General features: G+C 39.3%; 5 protein-coding genes across 9 annotated transcripts; 1 reads left to right on the top strand and 4 right to left on the bottom strand.

The window, feature by feature from the left end:
• Positions 1 to 24: 24 nt before the first annotated feature.
• LOC147930132 (uncharacterized) lies at positions 25 to 2,995 on the bottom strand. Its single transcript, XM_087479207.1, has 10 exons — positions 2,403 to 2,995; positions 2,221 to 2,318; positions 2,086 to 2,131; positions 1,790 to 1,872; positions 1,629 to 1,693; positions 1,243 to 1,304; positions 906 to 965; positions 705 to 737; positions 300 to 365; positions 25 to 213 (listed from the first exon to the last, which is right to left on the bottom strand). The coding sequence occupies exons 1-10, from the start codon at positions 2,850 to 2,852 to the stop codon at positions 166 to 168; spliced, it is 1,011 nt and encodes a 336-aa protein (XP_087335333.1). The 5' UTR covers positions 2,853 to 2,995; the 3' UTR covers positions 25 to 165.
• Positions 2,996 to 3,044: 49 nt separating this feature from the next.
• LOC104729909 (aspartic proteinase Asp1) lies at positions 3,045 to 5,328 on the bottom strand. The gene is made up of 8 exons (XM_010448932.3): positions 4,951 to 5,328; positions 4,723 to 4,840; positions 4,405 to 4,628; positions 4,076 to 4,303; positions 3,842 to 3,983; positions 3,558 to 3,758; positions 3,394 to 3,466; positions 3,045 to 3,296 (listed from the first exon to the last, which is right to left on the bottom strand). The coding sequence occupies exons 1-8, from the start codon at positions 5,121 to 5,123 to the stop codon at positions 3,178 to 3,180; spliced, it is 1,278 nt and encodes a 425-aa protein (XP_010447234.1). The 5' UTR covers positions 5,124 to 5,328; the 3' UTR covers positions 3,045 to 3,177.
• LOC104729905 (protein ROOT PRIMORDIUM DEFECTIVE 1) lies at positions 5,153 to 7,033 on the bottom strand. 2 transcript variants are annotated; one of them, XM_010448927.3, is made up of 2 exons: positions 5,738 to 7,033; positions 5,153 to 5,623 (listed from the first exon to the last, which is right to left on the bottom strand). In XM_010448927.3, exon 1 carries the CDS (start codon positions 7,009 to 7,011, stop codon positions 5,794 to 5,796), a length of 1,218 nt encoding a protein of 405 aa, XP_010447229.1. In that variant the 5' UTR covers positions 7,012 to 7,033; the 3' UTR covers positions 5,153 to 5,623; positions 5,738 to 5,793. The 2 variants fall into 2 exon arrangements, with proteins under 2 accessions (XP_010447229.1, XP_010447230.1); XM_010448928.3 differs by having other exon boundaries at positions 5,153 to 5,626; positions 5,738 to 7,031.
• Positions 7,034 to 7,130: 97 nt separating this feature from the next.
• LOC104729907 (putative protein phosphatase 2C 62) lies at positions 7,131 to 11,020 on the bottom strand. 4 transcript variants are annotated; one of them, XR_015574993.1, is made up of 9 exons: positions 10,562 to 10,793; positions 9,070 to 10,292; positions 8,780 to 8,952; positions 8,559 to 8,625; positions 8,229 to 8,326; positions 7,965 to 8,131; positions 7,727 to 7,870; positions 7,502 to 7,630; positions 7,131 to 7,395 (listed from the first exon to the last, which is right to left on the bottom strand). XR_015574993.1 is itself a non-coding variant. In XM_010448929.2 (9 exons), exons 1-9 carry the CDS (start codon positions 10,791 to 10,793, stop codon positions 7,228 to 7,230), a joined length of 2,391 nt encoding a protein of 796 aa, XP_010447231.1. In that variant the 5' UTR covers positions 10,794 to 11,020; the 3' UTR covers positions 7,131 to 7,227. The 4 variants fall into 4 exon arrangements, 2 of the variants coding, with proteins under 2 accessions (XP_010447231.1, XP_010447232.1); XR_015574994.1 differs by having other exon boundaries at positions 9,073 to 10,292; XM_010448929.2 differs by having other exon boundaries at positions 8,229 to 8,316; positions 10,562 to 11,020.
• Positions 11,021 to 11,026: 6 nt separating this feature from the next.
• Positions 11,027 to 13,207, top strand: LOC104729908 (phospho-2-dehydro-3-deoxyheptonate aldolase 2, chloroplastic). The gene is made up of 5 exons (XM_010448931.3): positions 11,027 to 11,536; positions 11,633 to 11,910; positions 12,012 to 12,288; positions 12,394 to 12,639; positions 12,746 to 13,207. The coding sequence occupies exons 1-5, from the start codon at positions 11,078 to 11,080 to the stop codon at positions 13,010 to 13,012; spliced, it is 1,527 nt and encodes a 508-aa protein (XP_010447233.1). The 5' UTR covers positions 11,027 to 11,077; the 3' UTR covers positions 13,013 to 13,207.
• The last annotated feature ends 16 nt before the right edge of the window (positions 13,208 to 13,223 follow it).

The following is a 13,223-nucleotide window of genomic DNA, read 5'->3' as shown; positions in this document are numbered from 1 at the left end:
TGGTAATGGATCATACATACGATCGAACCCAATTATCAATTCCATTATGAAGGCAAAATGAGTTTTTATATAAAAAAAAACAAAATGGTAAAGAGAACTGAAAAATTACACAGGGGGAGCAACTATGTAACACAAAAGAAAGCTAAATAGTCCCTATGAAAGCTTTTAAATTCTTTCCCCAAGAAGTGATTCAAGGAGAGCCGCCTCTTCCTCCTGTCCAAACATCAATAACCACATTCAACATCACTTTAACAAAACAAACTCAAAATTATTAATGTTTGTTTCTATTCTCTACATACCACCAAGGCATTGAATTCGGTTTCCTCGTCTATGGCGCTGATCACAGCTGGATCGTCTAAGAGCTCCTGCAAACCCATTCGCATATAATGGTAAGCTTACTTCATATTGACGATCACACAAAAACCTTATTGTTAGGTTTACAAGAAATTCTCTCTTCTAAATCCAGAGAACCAAAAATAATCAACCACTAAGTTCTATTTCCCTTCACTCTATATTGTCTACTAAAACATCATTTATTTAACTTGTACGTTCGTCAAGACCTATCACATAATTACTTAATTTAATTCTAATAGTCTCCTTTATTCTTTCTGAATTCATAGATTGGTCAATGTGTGGTTCAGCTTTTGCTTAAAACCATTTCATTAACCCAAAGGAGAAAAAGTACACAATGGAGGTTCACTTACATCATCAGCAATTTGCAGCAGCCCATCTTGATCCTGCATAGAAGAAAAATTGCCATTTATCACTCTGTTTTTTCTATTTATAGTCATTTAGTTCCAAACGATTTCATTTCTTTTTTTTCTATGAAAGTAACAACATAAAGCTCACTTCTGCTTCAGCTTGGCATAACTTTAACAATAAAAAACCAAAAATAACAAGCGTACCTTAGCAGCAACAAAGAGAAGTGGATCTGAAGGTGTGTAGACCATATAGTGTGATCCATCCTGAATCCATAATTTATATTTAGACAACAAGAAAGGGAGTTTCATGTTCAACAGAATTCAAACTATACATATCACAATCAGAGTGTAAGGGTCAACTTTGGATCCACAATGGAGCACTAAATACAAACTTGGTTCAGAGACACATTGAGAAATTGAATGTCATGTTCTACTTTCACAATAATATACTACAATAGTGATATCTCTAAAAGATGTTCAGAATACTCTAAAAGGCACCTCAAAACATATCAATAAGCAAATGCCAAAAGAAAGAGTATACCAGATGGAAACACGTAATTTCAATGCCTTCTGTTGGCAAGCCTTCAACATCTTGGCCATCATCTGCAAACAGTAGTTGCTCGACACATTTAATAATATGAAAAAAGTACGACACAGAACTTTAAACATTAAGTATATGAGCAGACCCGTAATACCATCTCACGGTTAGAATGAAGTAGTTCGAGAGAACAAAACATCAGAGGAAAATAACAACATACATGTACTAAAATGCAAGTTCACATGATCATGTTTTTGATATTTGATATATGAATATAAAGCCTGATATCTTATATCCACCGTATATTATTACGAAGCCAAAAACGCCAGAGAATATTAATCAGAAGAATTTTCGTCATGTGTAAATATTAGAAGAAAAAGCGTGTTTGCCTGTGCGAAAATCGAAGACATTATCTTCCGTGTAGCAAAACCCTCCCCTTGCAGTGTAACAGAACCTGAATTATAGTGATAACAACCCATTAAACTGTATCAGACGAAAAGAGACACTAGGATATTAAAAATGTCATGCTTGAAACAGGGCACAGTCATACCCGCTGTGTACTAGATGCATATGGATCTTTGCAAGAGCATAAGCAGCAGCAGGAAGAAGAGATTCAACCTCTTCATCGCTGACCTAAAAGGCAGAACCAATCAGGTTAGCAAACAAAGGTCCCCAATATAAGCGATTTTCTACAAAATGACTAATCTAGAGAGGGTGACTTGTTGAATCAATATCAGAGTTCTCAAAAGCATAGTGTTTATGCACCCCAAAAGGACTCTCTACACTAGGCTATGTGCAGTCCTGAAACAACGAATGAGAGAAAGTATCATGGAGGAGAGAACTTACAGCTGACCATCCATCAATATTTGTGCTCTTCAAAATCTGAACTGGCCTGAAGCAAGGAATGAATCAATCAATCAAACAGGAAAGAAGAAGTTGCTAAACTGATAAGAGAAAGATAGAAAAACAGAAATTACTCACGTATCAACAGGGCAAAGAAGCATACAATCCTCTCCTTTACTACTAGTAAATACTCTTCTTATCACACAATCCAAAGGGCTACTGTTTGTTGAATCAATCTGTACCAAAACAAAAACCTTTTAGATTCTCCTTTTCCCAAATACTTATCCAAGTCCAAAACCAAAGTGAAACTATTGACTCACCACAGTGGCGATTCGCTTCTTAGAGGCCATAAGAACCCTACCAGTTTCATCAATCACAAACCCAGCAGGTGGTTTAGGTATGGTAGGAGGAGAGTTAAACGTTGCTAGAGACCTCGAAGAAGAAGAATCATCATCTTCTTCAAAACCATCTGCATCTCTCAATTCCCAATCGTCCACAGGTTTCGCAGTTTTCCCCTTTTTCTTACGTTTCTTGTTCGTACTACTATTACTACTGCCACCACCACTACCCGTTGAGGCCTTCTTCGTCGGCTGTCCCGTTTGCGGATTCACCGCGGAGGTGATAACGAGACGAAGACGGCGGGTGGTCTTCGGAGATGAGACAGATAACGAGACGGGAAACGACGAAGACGGGTTGAGAAATTGATGGATATTGGAACATGAGAGAGTCGAATTTGGTGAAGGAGAAGTTAAAGAGTAGGAGAAAGCCATCGAAGAGAGAAGAAAGAGAGAACCTTTCTCTTGGGTGCTGCTTCAGAGAGTGTGAGCTAAGTGAATTCGCCGGCCGGAGATATTGTGTGGTAAGTTTTGACCGTAAAGTTGTGATTTTTATTTCGAGTAATTTATCAAAAATCATATTTTTATTTTTATTTAAAGTCACTTTGTAATAAATAAATCATAGGATGTGTGATCCGACCAAGTTAAACCAAATAGTGAAAGAACAAGGTTCACCGGACTCGGAGTATTACAATTGCAACATGTCTCATAGTCTAATTACAACTATCAGCTTTTTGTCCAAACAATGTAAAAACATGTCTCAATATTCAAATACTTGAGCAGCTTTTAGTGAAGCAAGTTCATCGCAATCCGCTGGGAACCATCCGATTGATTGTTTCTCGTTATCGTAGATTATCATCTGATCTTGCATTGATATATCTGTCGATTCAAAGAGAGGCAAAAGGGAATTAATATGTCTATAATACTCGAAACGTCAAGATCCGGAAATTGCCAATGGTAGTGTTAAAGACTATACCGCCGATGAGGTTTAAGTTCTGTAGACCAATTTCTGTGCCATTCAAGATTCCTAAGCATACATTCCCTTTCATCTGCGACGTTTTAATAAACCAGTTTTTAGCAATGTACAAAAGAACACAAGGTCGTGGAACGGATGGGAAACAGGATAGAGAAATTGCTTACAGAAATGATTAGATAAGCTTCTGGGGGTATCTCAAACAGAGATTTTGATCTCCAGCTTGTTTTGAAGCTAAGAGCTAGAGGCTTGAAATACTTCTTGACTTCTTCAATGTTCATTAACGGTCTTCGTCCTTGCCAGCATAGAGGTAGTGTGTGATCGTCACGTGCTTCTTTCAACGGTTTTCCGCTTAGTTCTCTCTTTAGCTACGGAAAAATAACAAAAAAAGACTTGATGAAAAATTGGTCTCTTCGCTCTTTATAGTCCAAGGTTACAGCAAGTTCCTTACCAAATATGTAACGGCTTGGTACGCCTTGGAATTGAAGTATGTGTAAGAACTTCCACTGTCAAAGACTGTTAATAGATTCTTCAGTCCCGTTGTTCTTCCCCCGAATAGAAGTTCCCCTCCCATTGCAGGAGAGTAGTGTTTTCTGAAAAAGAAAGTTGCAAGATTATAGCAAAAAGAGAGAATAAGGTGACCGGGTCAAAGATAAAAAAAGAAAGAGAAGAGCTATATAATTACGAGTATTCACGCGACATTGGTGTCCAAGAAACTCTTGAAGAATCATAAAGATCGTTGCCAAAAAAGAGGATTCCTCCGCCTAAACTGCTTAGGCAATGACCAATAACATTCTTGACATAACCTTGGCTATGAAGCTGTGACAGAATGCTTACTTTCCCCCTACCAAGTCCTAGTACTCCATCTAGAGGATGATGACTCGAAACCCCTGGGATTTGATCGTATCCGCATCTGTTGCACAGAAAACTCCATTGAGGGCTTGCTAGGAACTACAATTGCTTAAATCAATTTGAACATTGTCGGTTCAAGAATGTAGAAATAGATATATATACCCTAGAGCAAGACGGGGAGTGAGCCGGAGACCCTTTGTATAGTTCAAAGAGAAGACATCTCTAACAAGAACACCAAGAGAAGATCCTCCATCAGCATACTCAACCTCATAGTCACATTGTTCTGGAGCCTCACTTCTCTGGTTATCATTCAAATGCAACGCCTTACACAGTGGATCATTGCAAGGAATAAGATCGCTACTAGGCTGGTATAGTGGATGAGGCGCCTGAGACCAAAAACGGTTTCGTGAATTCGCTAGACGAAACTATGACAATGGATCTAGAGAAAAAGATAATCGAAGATGAAAATTATTATCTTACCTCCAAGCAACGAACACAAGGAGCATCACACTGGAGCCAAGTGAGATCACTACCAGTATCAAGATCAAGGTAATAAGGTCGTGGTGGTTGTCCTATGTGGATAGTAACATTGTAATATCTGTTCCAAATCGAAGTATAGGACAAAAGAAAACAAAATTTAGAGCATTACTGAGAAAGGCAAGCAATAATTTTGTGAAAGAGTTTGGAAATATAAATAGAAATATATACCCAAGAGGATAAACGTTGCCATGAACAGGGAACACTACTGAAGAGACAGCTCTGGCAAATCTATCAGAGAATCCAGCTGTTTTCCTCCATCTGAAATCAACTGCCGACGAAAAACCCAGAACCAAAGACATAACCATCAACACAATCATAAAACGGACATTCATTTTCTCCATCTTTCACGGTTTGTGGCGAAATAATAAAATAGAAAAGTAGTTATTTGTATTAGCCAATCACGTGATGGTGATGATGAAAATGGAAAATGACAAAGGCCAAGACATTTACAAGTTCAAGATATTTATTACAAAAGAATTGTCTTTTTGTTGATGCTTATGGGGGTACTTGCATAAGCAAAGAAACCTTTTTTATTTGGTTTGCAACAAGTAGACAGGTAATAAGGATTCTTGGCTTAAACCACAGGGGACTTGAGGCTAAAAATATTCCAGAACCAGTATCTTGCCAAAATCAAGAATCGAGATAAGGTATAATGCTGATGAGAAAGAGTAGAGCCAAAGTATATCTTGCAGCTGAAGTAAGCAATCTTGTTGGCATCTTTCTTCTTCGATTCAAATTGTCACAGAACAATTAGTGAGCTTCACAATCATTTACCCATCCCAGTGAAGAAGCATCTTTTCACAACCACCAATTCATCATCATCATCATCATCAGTCCAAATCTGCTAATAGAAGAGAAGAAAATCATAAATTTCAAAGCTCAACAACATTATCATTTGGCTATCAACCCATCCATCAGAGTAAAGCTATAGTTAAAAAAAAAAAGAAGATCTTACCATAATGCCCAGAGAATGAGAGTGTAGATAAAGCAACAGTCAAGAAACTCGTACGTTCATTCAATATCATCTTCATCATCCAATCCATTTCTGTAGCTAACCAACTCTGCATCAACCTTAGCTTTTCTAGGACTCATCAACACAAGCTCAGCTAATCTCCTCCTAGCTAAATACACATCATTTGGTTCAACCAACTCCCCTCTCTTATACGCCTCTCTTAAAAACACCGTATGAAGCTTCCCATAATTCCCACGAGTCGATATATAAAATATCCCCTGATGCTGCAGAAGAAACTCTTTCAACTTCTTAGGCAAATTCATAACATTTCTAAAATGAGCAATTCTCTCAAGCGTGATCTTCTTCTCAAGAGTCAAAGACAACAACTCATGGATACAAGCAACAGCTCTCTTCTCTAATCTATTCTGAGCTTCCATTGATCTCAAATCGTAACCAGATATATCCTCATAAGGTGACCAATAAGGAAGTCTCTGCCATTTCCAAACAGCGATTCGAAAATACTTTCCAATCTTGAAACCAGGAGGAAAATTCACAACGAATGAGAATCTAACATCCTCTGCATCAATACCTTTTGTTCTATACTCAATCTCTCTAACTCTCTCAATCGCACAAATCGTTAAACTAGAATCTCTCTCCACAATCTCAATGTACTTATCTCGAGTCTCTTCAGCATCAATGAGCCTAAAGAACTCTGGATGTTTCAGAACCACAGAGTACTCGAAATCTTCAGGGAGACCAAACTCAGTGCGAGCGATCCTTACATGCTCAAGACGGATCCGACCCGTATTCGACATCATCACGAGTTTCCTCAACCGGGTCACTGCGTCGGGTATTTGGGAGAGAAGAGCTTCGTGCTCGTCGCGGATTTGATCCAAAGCCTTTCTTGTTAATCGAGCATAGAGGATTCGTTGAACTGGGTGCTCGTATATCTCGAACACGTGTGGGAATTTGAGGAGGAAAGCGCCTGGCTCGTGTTGCTTGAACCCGAGACCTAGACGACGAGCTAACGTGTCTAGGAGAGAGATTGCGATGGTGTTGTTTGGTTGTGAGAGAATCAAGCTGTGAAATTTGATGACTTTACGGATTTTTTTCTCGACTTCCATGTAATTGTCGTAGCCATGGTCACGAACTCGATCTTGTTTCTTGGGAATGGTGGTGGATTGAGAAAAGGGTTTCACGAGGATTGAAGGAAGAATCGTACTCGCTAATTTAGGGTTTAAGGTTATTGAAGAAGCATTCCTTAGAAAAAGCTTCATCCTTTTTTTTTGGGTCTGAGTGGCTCTGAGTCAGGGTTTAGCATCACTCTGTTTACTAGGTTTGGGTCGGAAATTGGATATCGGTTCGGATCCTAGACTGATCCGGCTTACATGATTGGTTTAGATTTTACATCGTTTCAATATATATATTGTAAAAACTAGAATGGTGTATCTCTCTCTCTTCATTATTTACATCTTACATCAATGTTGGTATAATTAAGTAGAGACAGTTTTGACGAATGAAACGATGACAGTAACAGCATCAAGTTTACCACCTTTGTGTCCAACATATCCTTCTTCTTTAGCTGCGTCTGCAAACGGTGTTCTCTCTGTTTCACTTCCTCCCACCTCTTGTGCCTTTGCAGCCACTAACTCTGCTATTTCCTGTTAATAAAAATCCACCAACATTGATGTTAGAATCGATATGTTTCTCAAAACCAATTTGATGATAAGAGCTAAGAATAGAGTAAGAATTCAAGACACTGAGCACCTGAGGTTCCAAACTCTGTTCCAGTGACTCGCAAACTATTGAAACTATTTCTTTCTCGTACAAATTGTCAAAGAGTCCATCAGTTGCTACGATGACAACATCGCCTTCATCCAGTTTCACATTGTAAACCTGTACATTGTGTAAAGCAAGCGCACATATTGTGGTTTACATTAACCATTCAAGAGTGTAAAGATGTCATTGCTTTAAGTAGTAACAGCATCGTACCTCTGCAAGTTTTAGGACATCACAGCCTTGCGTAATTTGTAAGGGAAAACAAAAATGATGAAACATTGGAGACGACTTCTGCAATACTGTGCCGTCCCTAATAACTATGAATCCTGTATCTCCGATATTGGCAATGTGGAGTTCCTACGAATTACAAAATAATTTTACATGATCACTGAATGACTTTATCTCAAAAGGATTTTCAATGTATCATACATTGTTAGGGACCAAGTCTCACATTATTGTCAAGATGAGCAATTAAGGCTGTTGATGATCCAGAGGACTTGGTCTCATTGACACTTCTATGGAGAACTTGAACTGGGTCAGTCATCTTAGCGGTTTCATCAGAAATAATCTTCTGACAGTTGCTCATGAGTTCTTGAGAATACATTCCCTTATTGATTCCTGAATATGAACCAAACATATATTCGACAAGAAAATTATACACGTGAGTGAGTTTCTGCAGAACTTTGAAAAGCTATGTGAAAATACTTAAATGTACCTTCAAATGACCACTGAGAGACTCCATCAGCAATACCTATCCAGTTGTGGTGAAAGGTAAAATAAGCATCTTCCCGACCTGCCAAAGCCTGAACATCACTATTTCTAAATTATTCTCCACATAACATAAGTATAAGGACTTAAAATTTCAAAAAATTGTCAGAATGTTAGAAATGACGTTTTTGAGGTGGCGGGAAATGAGAATGTGATTAAGATATGAAAGATCATGTGATAATCTTGTAGTATACTATATAATGGAGTGTCAGAAACTTAGCATTTCAACAATTCTCCCTACTTTTAGTTTAACTAAACAGAAAAGGATCACAGGTACCTTATAGGGCCTTTGGAGTGAAGCCAAACCAGAGTCCAAGTAAAATTCTTTGGACAAAAGCTCTTCCCTGTTTAGATGACAAACATCCAACCAAAACAAAACAAGCATGCAGTATGATTCCTAGCCCGGTATAAAAATATACATAGATACATGTAGCTGTATCTATGCAAGACAATAGTCCAGTTTGTTTAACACAAGAGTAATATATATGACTTACTAACCTGTCAGAAGCCACTTCAATTGGTTCAAGAGTGGTCGTTTCAAGTGCAGGAACTTGGAGATCTTCCCCTTCTGTTTCATCGGCGGTTTTAGATATGCTACCATTATCAATTATTGCGTCCTTCACAGTTATTTCATCTTCTATGGTTGAAGCCACATTTTCTCCATCATTTTCCTTCATATATGATAAGTAATTAGAGTGGTGGCACTATATTCTGTTCAACAACATTCTCTGATGTATCCTTCCTTCTACACTGTTAAAACTACTTAATGGTTTAGAGTAAGGACTCACCACCTCAGACGCATCAACTGCAGGCTTTTCCGCGATCTCAGCGTTGCTGAGATGTGTTGCTTCCGGTTCAACTAAAATATTCTCCTCAGGTTCAAAAGTTTTTATAGGTTTTTCCTCAGAAGTATCAATTACAGGCTTTTGAGCGATCTCATCAACGCTACAATCTATTGCTTCTGAAGTTGAAATGAGTTCACCAGCAGCAGCTGTATCTGTTGGTTCAACTACAAGATTCTCCTCAGCTTCAATATTTTTCACAGGCTTTTCCCTCACAGCCAAATTGTCATCAATTTCGATGGCGTATACAGGCGCAACTTCCTCAAGATCCTGGGACTGTGAGCCAGGTTCAGCTAAATTATCTTCCTCAGCTTCAAAACTTTTCATAGGATTTTCCTCAGACGATACAGGCCTTTGAGCGATCTCATCAACGCTGCTAGGTGTTGCTTCTGGAGTTGAAACGAATTCATCAGGAAACACAGCAGCTGTAGCTGTTGGTTCAACTACAAGATTCTCCTCAGCTTCAATGGTTCCCACAGGCTTTTCCCTCACAGCCAAATTGTCATCAATTTCGACGGTGGATACAGTCACAACTTCCTCAAGACCATGGGACTGTGAGCCATGTTGTGAACTAGATGATCTCGGTCTTGTTTGAACCTCCATACGATTCTCAGTGATTTGTTGATAACCATTTGTCTCACGGTCTCCTATTTTATTGACTGAAACTGTCTCCATGACTTTAGAAGAAAGAGGCTCCACAGCAACTGGCTCAGATTCCTCAGAAACAACTGCATTTTCTTCAGTTGAGCTAGTAGGAATAGCTTCTGCTACAGTAGCTATGGAGCTCAGATTGGACACACTAGCAAGTTTCGTTTCAACCTTATCTTCTTGGCTCCGTGATACATTCACCGAAATTAAAGTTTCTTTTTTCTTCTTAGTAGGAGCACGAACCCTTTTACGATCCTTAATTTTGATGACATTGCTACTAAGGTTGGAAGGAGCAGCACTTTCCTCTTTCTTCGCATCAGATTTTTCCTTCAATACAGGAACAGGATCAAGATCTTTTACCCGTTGTTTCCTTGAAACTTCACTGGCTTCTTCTGATGTATTCGCATGTTGCTTCTTCTCTACTTCTTCTTCTACGCATCTCGCTTTTTCTTCAGCCTCTAGATATTTCTCAATTTCACTTGCATCCCCAAACCGGAAGACATAACTTCCATCCTTAAGCTCTGCAGATCCAAAAGCTAAGCTCAGATTTTAAAGTACATTAACTTTTTTTTTATTCTTAGCTTCGGAAGCAATCATATTCAGACATTTTGAAACTAAGCAAGATCTTATGTTTGATACTCAAATTCGAAGTAAAACTTGTGATAATCTCGTAATTGAAGCTTCAGACACTTCAAAAATTAGGGAAATAAAGTAAAGCACAAAACTTTGCCGAAGAGACTAGACTAGTTTCAGAGAGGAAGAGAAAACAAAAGAAGACACGAAGACTTACGAGTGGTGGACACGAGATCGAACTTCTCCGGTGGACATGGAGAAGAAGCGGAAGCTAAAGACTGTGAATGTGAAACGGACTTAGCCAACTGTAGTTGAGAAGACAATCGGAACTCCTTAACGGAGAATCTAACTCCACCAGGAAGTCTCCGAAAGAAACCCCATGGACGGTGAAGAGAAGGAAAAATCAAAAAAGTAGGAGCTTGAAGAGAAAATATCAAGTGATCAGCCATAACTTTAAAACATTGAAGTCTGTCTGTAACAACAACAACAACAGTGTCACAGGTGGGTTTAGACGATGGAGAGCACTTGTAGATGATAATTGGGTGACGTTAAAACCGGTGGTAACCCTCTGTTTCATTCAGATGTGTTCGTTCGATTCACACATACATGTGGCTATAGTTTGTTTTTAATTATTTGGCTATAAAAGAGTCATCTCTTTTATTTCTGGCTCTGTTCTATCCTGTGGCCGAACCAGTCGTCAATCAAATCCCAAAGCAAGTCGTTTCGTTCAGAGATGGTGACTCTAAACGCGTCTTCTCCTCTCACAACGAAATCGTTCTTACCTTACCGCCACGCTCCTCGCCGTCCGATCTCTTTCTCCCCTGTTTTCGCCGTTCATTCGACTGACCCCAAGAAATCAAGCACCCAATCAGGCTCTGCCTCGGCTAAATGGAGTCTAGACAGTTGGAAATCGATGAAAGCTTTGCAGTTACCGGAGTATCCAGATCAGAAGGATCTCGAATCTGTTATACAGACGCTTTCGTCTTTTCCTCCTATTGTTTTCGCTGGTGAGGCGAGGAAGCTAGAGGAGAAGCTTGGACTAGCGGCTATGGGTCAGGCCTTTATGCTCCAAGGTGGTGATTGTGCTGAGAGTTTCAAGGAGTTTAACGCTAATAACATTAGAGATACCTTTAGGGTTCTTCTTCAGATGGGTGTTGTTCTCATGTTCGGTGGCCAGTTGCCAGTTTTCAAGGTCGGTTTTTTAATGCTCAAGACTCGAGTTTTTCTATATGTTTTGAGTTTGGTTTATGGAAAGTTTATGAATTTTGTTGGTTTTATAAATATTCAGGTGGGAAGAATGGCTGGTCAGTTTGCGAAGCCGAGATCAGACCCATTTGAGGAGAAAGATGGCGTGAAGCTGCCGAGTTACAGAGGTGATAACATAAATGGTGATGCTTTTGATGAGAAATCGAGGATCCCTGATCCTCATAGGATGGTTAGAGCGTATACTCAGTCTGTGGCTACGTTGAATCTCTTGAGAGCATTTGCAACTGGAGGGTATGCAGCTATGCAGAGAGTTAGCCAGTGGAATCTTGATTTCACCCAGCATAGTGAACAGGGTGACAGGTTCGTTAACTTCTCTCTTTGGTTGTATTCTTGTTTGTTATGATGTTAAAATTAAATTGGAGATAAGGTTTTCTTATAACTACTTGTTGTGACTAAAACAGGTACCGTGAATTGGCCAATAGAGTTGATGAGGCTTTAGGATTCATGAGTGCTGCTGGACTTACTAATGCTCACCCAATCATGACTACTACTGAGTTTTGGACATCCCACGAGTGCTTACTGCTGCCTTATGAGCAAGCGCTCACTAGAGAGGATTCAACATCTGGGCTTTACTATGATTGTTCTGCGCACATGGTTTGGGTTGGAGAACGAACTCGCCAACTTGATGGTGCTCATGTTGAGTTTCTGAGGGGAATAGCTAACCCACTTGGAATCAAGGTTTGTGATCATTATAACTGTGCTCTTTAGGATTATCAATTGCCTCAGTACAATGGATTTTTGTATGAGAAATTGTCAGATGGTGATTGGTGTACTTTGATGTAGGTGAGTGATAAAATGGTCCCTAGTGAACTGGTTAAGCTGATAGAGATACTAAACCCTCAGAACAAGCCTGGAAGGATTACAGTTATAGTGAGAATGGGAGCTGAGAATATGCGTGTTAAGCTTCCTCACTTGATCAGAGCAGTACGTGGAGCTGGTCAGATTGTGACTTGGGTTAGTGATCCAATGCACGGAAACACAATCATGGCTCCAAGTGGGCTTAAAACTCGTTCTTTCGATGCAATCAGGGTAATATTTTCTACTTACTTTATCTTCTGACTTTAGATATAAATCTTGTATCAGGGTAAGCATGTATTTGCCATTAAAATGAATTGAATTATATGGTGTTTATCAGGCTGAATTGAGAGCGTTCTTTGACGTGCATGATCAAGAAGGGAGCTTCCCTGGTGGAGTTCATTTAGAAATGACAGGACAAAACGTGACAGAATGTGTCGGAGGGTCACGCACCATCACTTACAACGACCTAAGCTCACGTTATCACACTCACTGTGACCCAAGGCTCAACGCTTCTCAGTCTCTTGAGCTTGCGTTCATCATTGCAGAGCGTCTGCGAAAGAGAAGGCTCGGTTCCGGGAACAACCTATCATCTATTGGAGTCTAGAGAATAAGACAATACTTTGTCCGAGTTAGTGATATATGTGTGTGTATAGAGTGGCTCTATACTAAAAGTTGCTAAGTTTTCAGTAATCGAGTTTATGTACCAAAGTGAAAACATTGTTGTTATTGTGTTTGGGGCTATGCTTTGTTTTATTACGCTCGACTTGTTAAATCAGTTAAATAAACGAAAGTTGTAAAATTTGACTCTGTTACAA

The sequence above is a fragment of the Camelina sativa genome, chromosome 12, assembly GCF_030686135.1.
Source record: "Camelina sativa cultivar CO46 ecotype springtype chromosome 12, ASM3068613v1".
NCBI classification, from domain to species: Eukaryota; Viridiplantae; Streptophyta; class Magnoliopsida; order Brassicales; family Brassicaceae; genus Camelina; species Camelina sativa.
This window is presented reverse-complemented; position numbering and strand designations above follow the sequence as displayed.

Bases quoted from the DNA above. Each gene is read 5' to 3' on its own strand.
- LOC147930132 (XM_087479207.1), bottom strand. From the start codon at position 2,852: ATGGCTTTCTCCTACTCTTTAACTTCTCCTTCACCAAATTCGACTCTC. The intron at 1,694-1,789 runs GTATGACTGTGC...ACTATAATTCAG, and splicing joins ATGCATCTAGTACACAGCGG to GTTCTGTTACACTGCAAGGG. The intron at 966-1,242 runs GTATACTCTTTC...TTATGGATTCAG, and splicing joins AAATTACGTGTTTCCATCTG to GATGGATCACACTATATGGT.
- LOC104729909 (XM_010448932.3), bottom strand. From the start codon at position 5,123: ATGGAGAAAATGAATGTCCGTTTTATGATTGTGTTGATGGTTATGTCT. The intron at 4,304-4,404 runs GTATATATATCT...TCTGTGCAACAG, and splicing joins ACTCCCCGTCTTGCTCTAGG to ATGCGGATACGATCAAATCC. The intron at 3,759-3,841 runs GTAAGGAACTTG...ATTTTTCCGTAG, and splicing joins ACCAAGCCGTTACATATTTG to CTAAAGAGAGAACTAAGCGG.
- LOC104729905 (XM_010448927.3), bottom strand. From the start codon at position 7,011: ATGAAGCTTTTTCTAAGGAATGCTTCTTCAATAACCTTAAACCCTAAA.
- LOC104729907 (XM_010448929.2), bottom strand. From the start codon at position 10,793: ATGGCTGATCACTTGATATTTTCTCTTCAAGCTCCTACTTTTTTGATT. The intron at 8,626-8,779 runs GTTAGTAAGTCA...TCATCTAAACAG, and splicing joins ATTGAAGTGGCTTCTGACAG to GGAAGAGCTTTTGTCCAAAG. The intron at 7,396-7,501 runs GTGCTCAGTGTC...TTTTATTAACAG, and splicing joins AACAGAGTTTGGAACCTCAG to GAAATAGCAGAGTTAGTGGC.
- LOC104729908 (XM_010448931.3), top strand. From the start codon at position 11,078: ATGGTGACTCTAAACGCGTCTTCTCCTCTCACAACGAAATCGTTCTTA. The intron at 11,911-12,011 runs GTTCGTTAACTT...TGACTAAAACAG, and splicing joins CATAGTGAACAGGGTGACAG to GTACCGTGAATTGGCCAATA. The intron at 12,289-12,393 runs GTTTGTGATCAT...ACTTTGATGTAG, and splicing joins CTAACCCACTTGGAATCAAG to GTGAGTGATAAAATGGTCCC.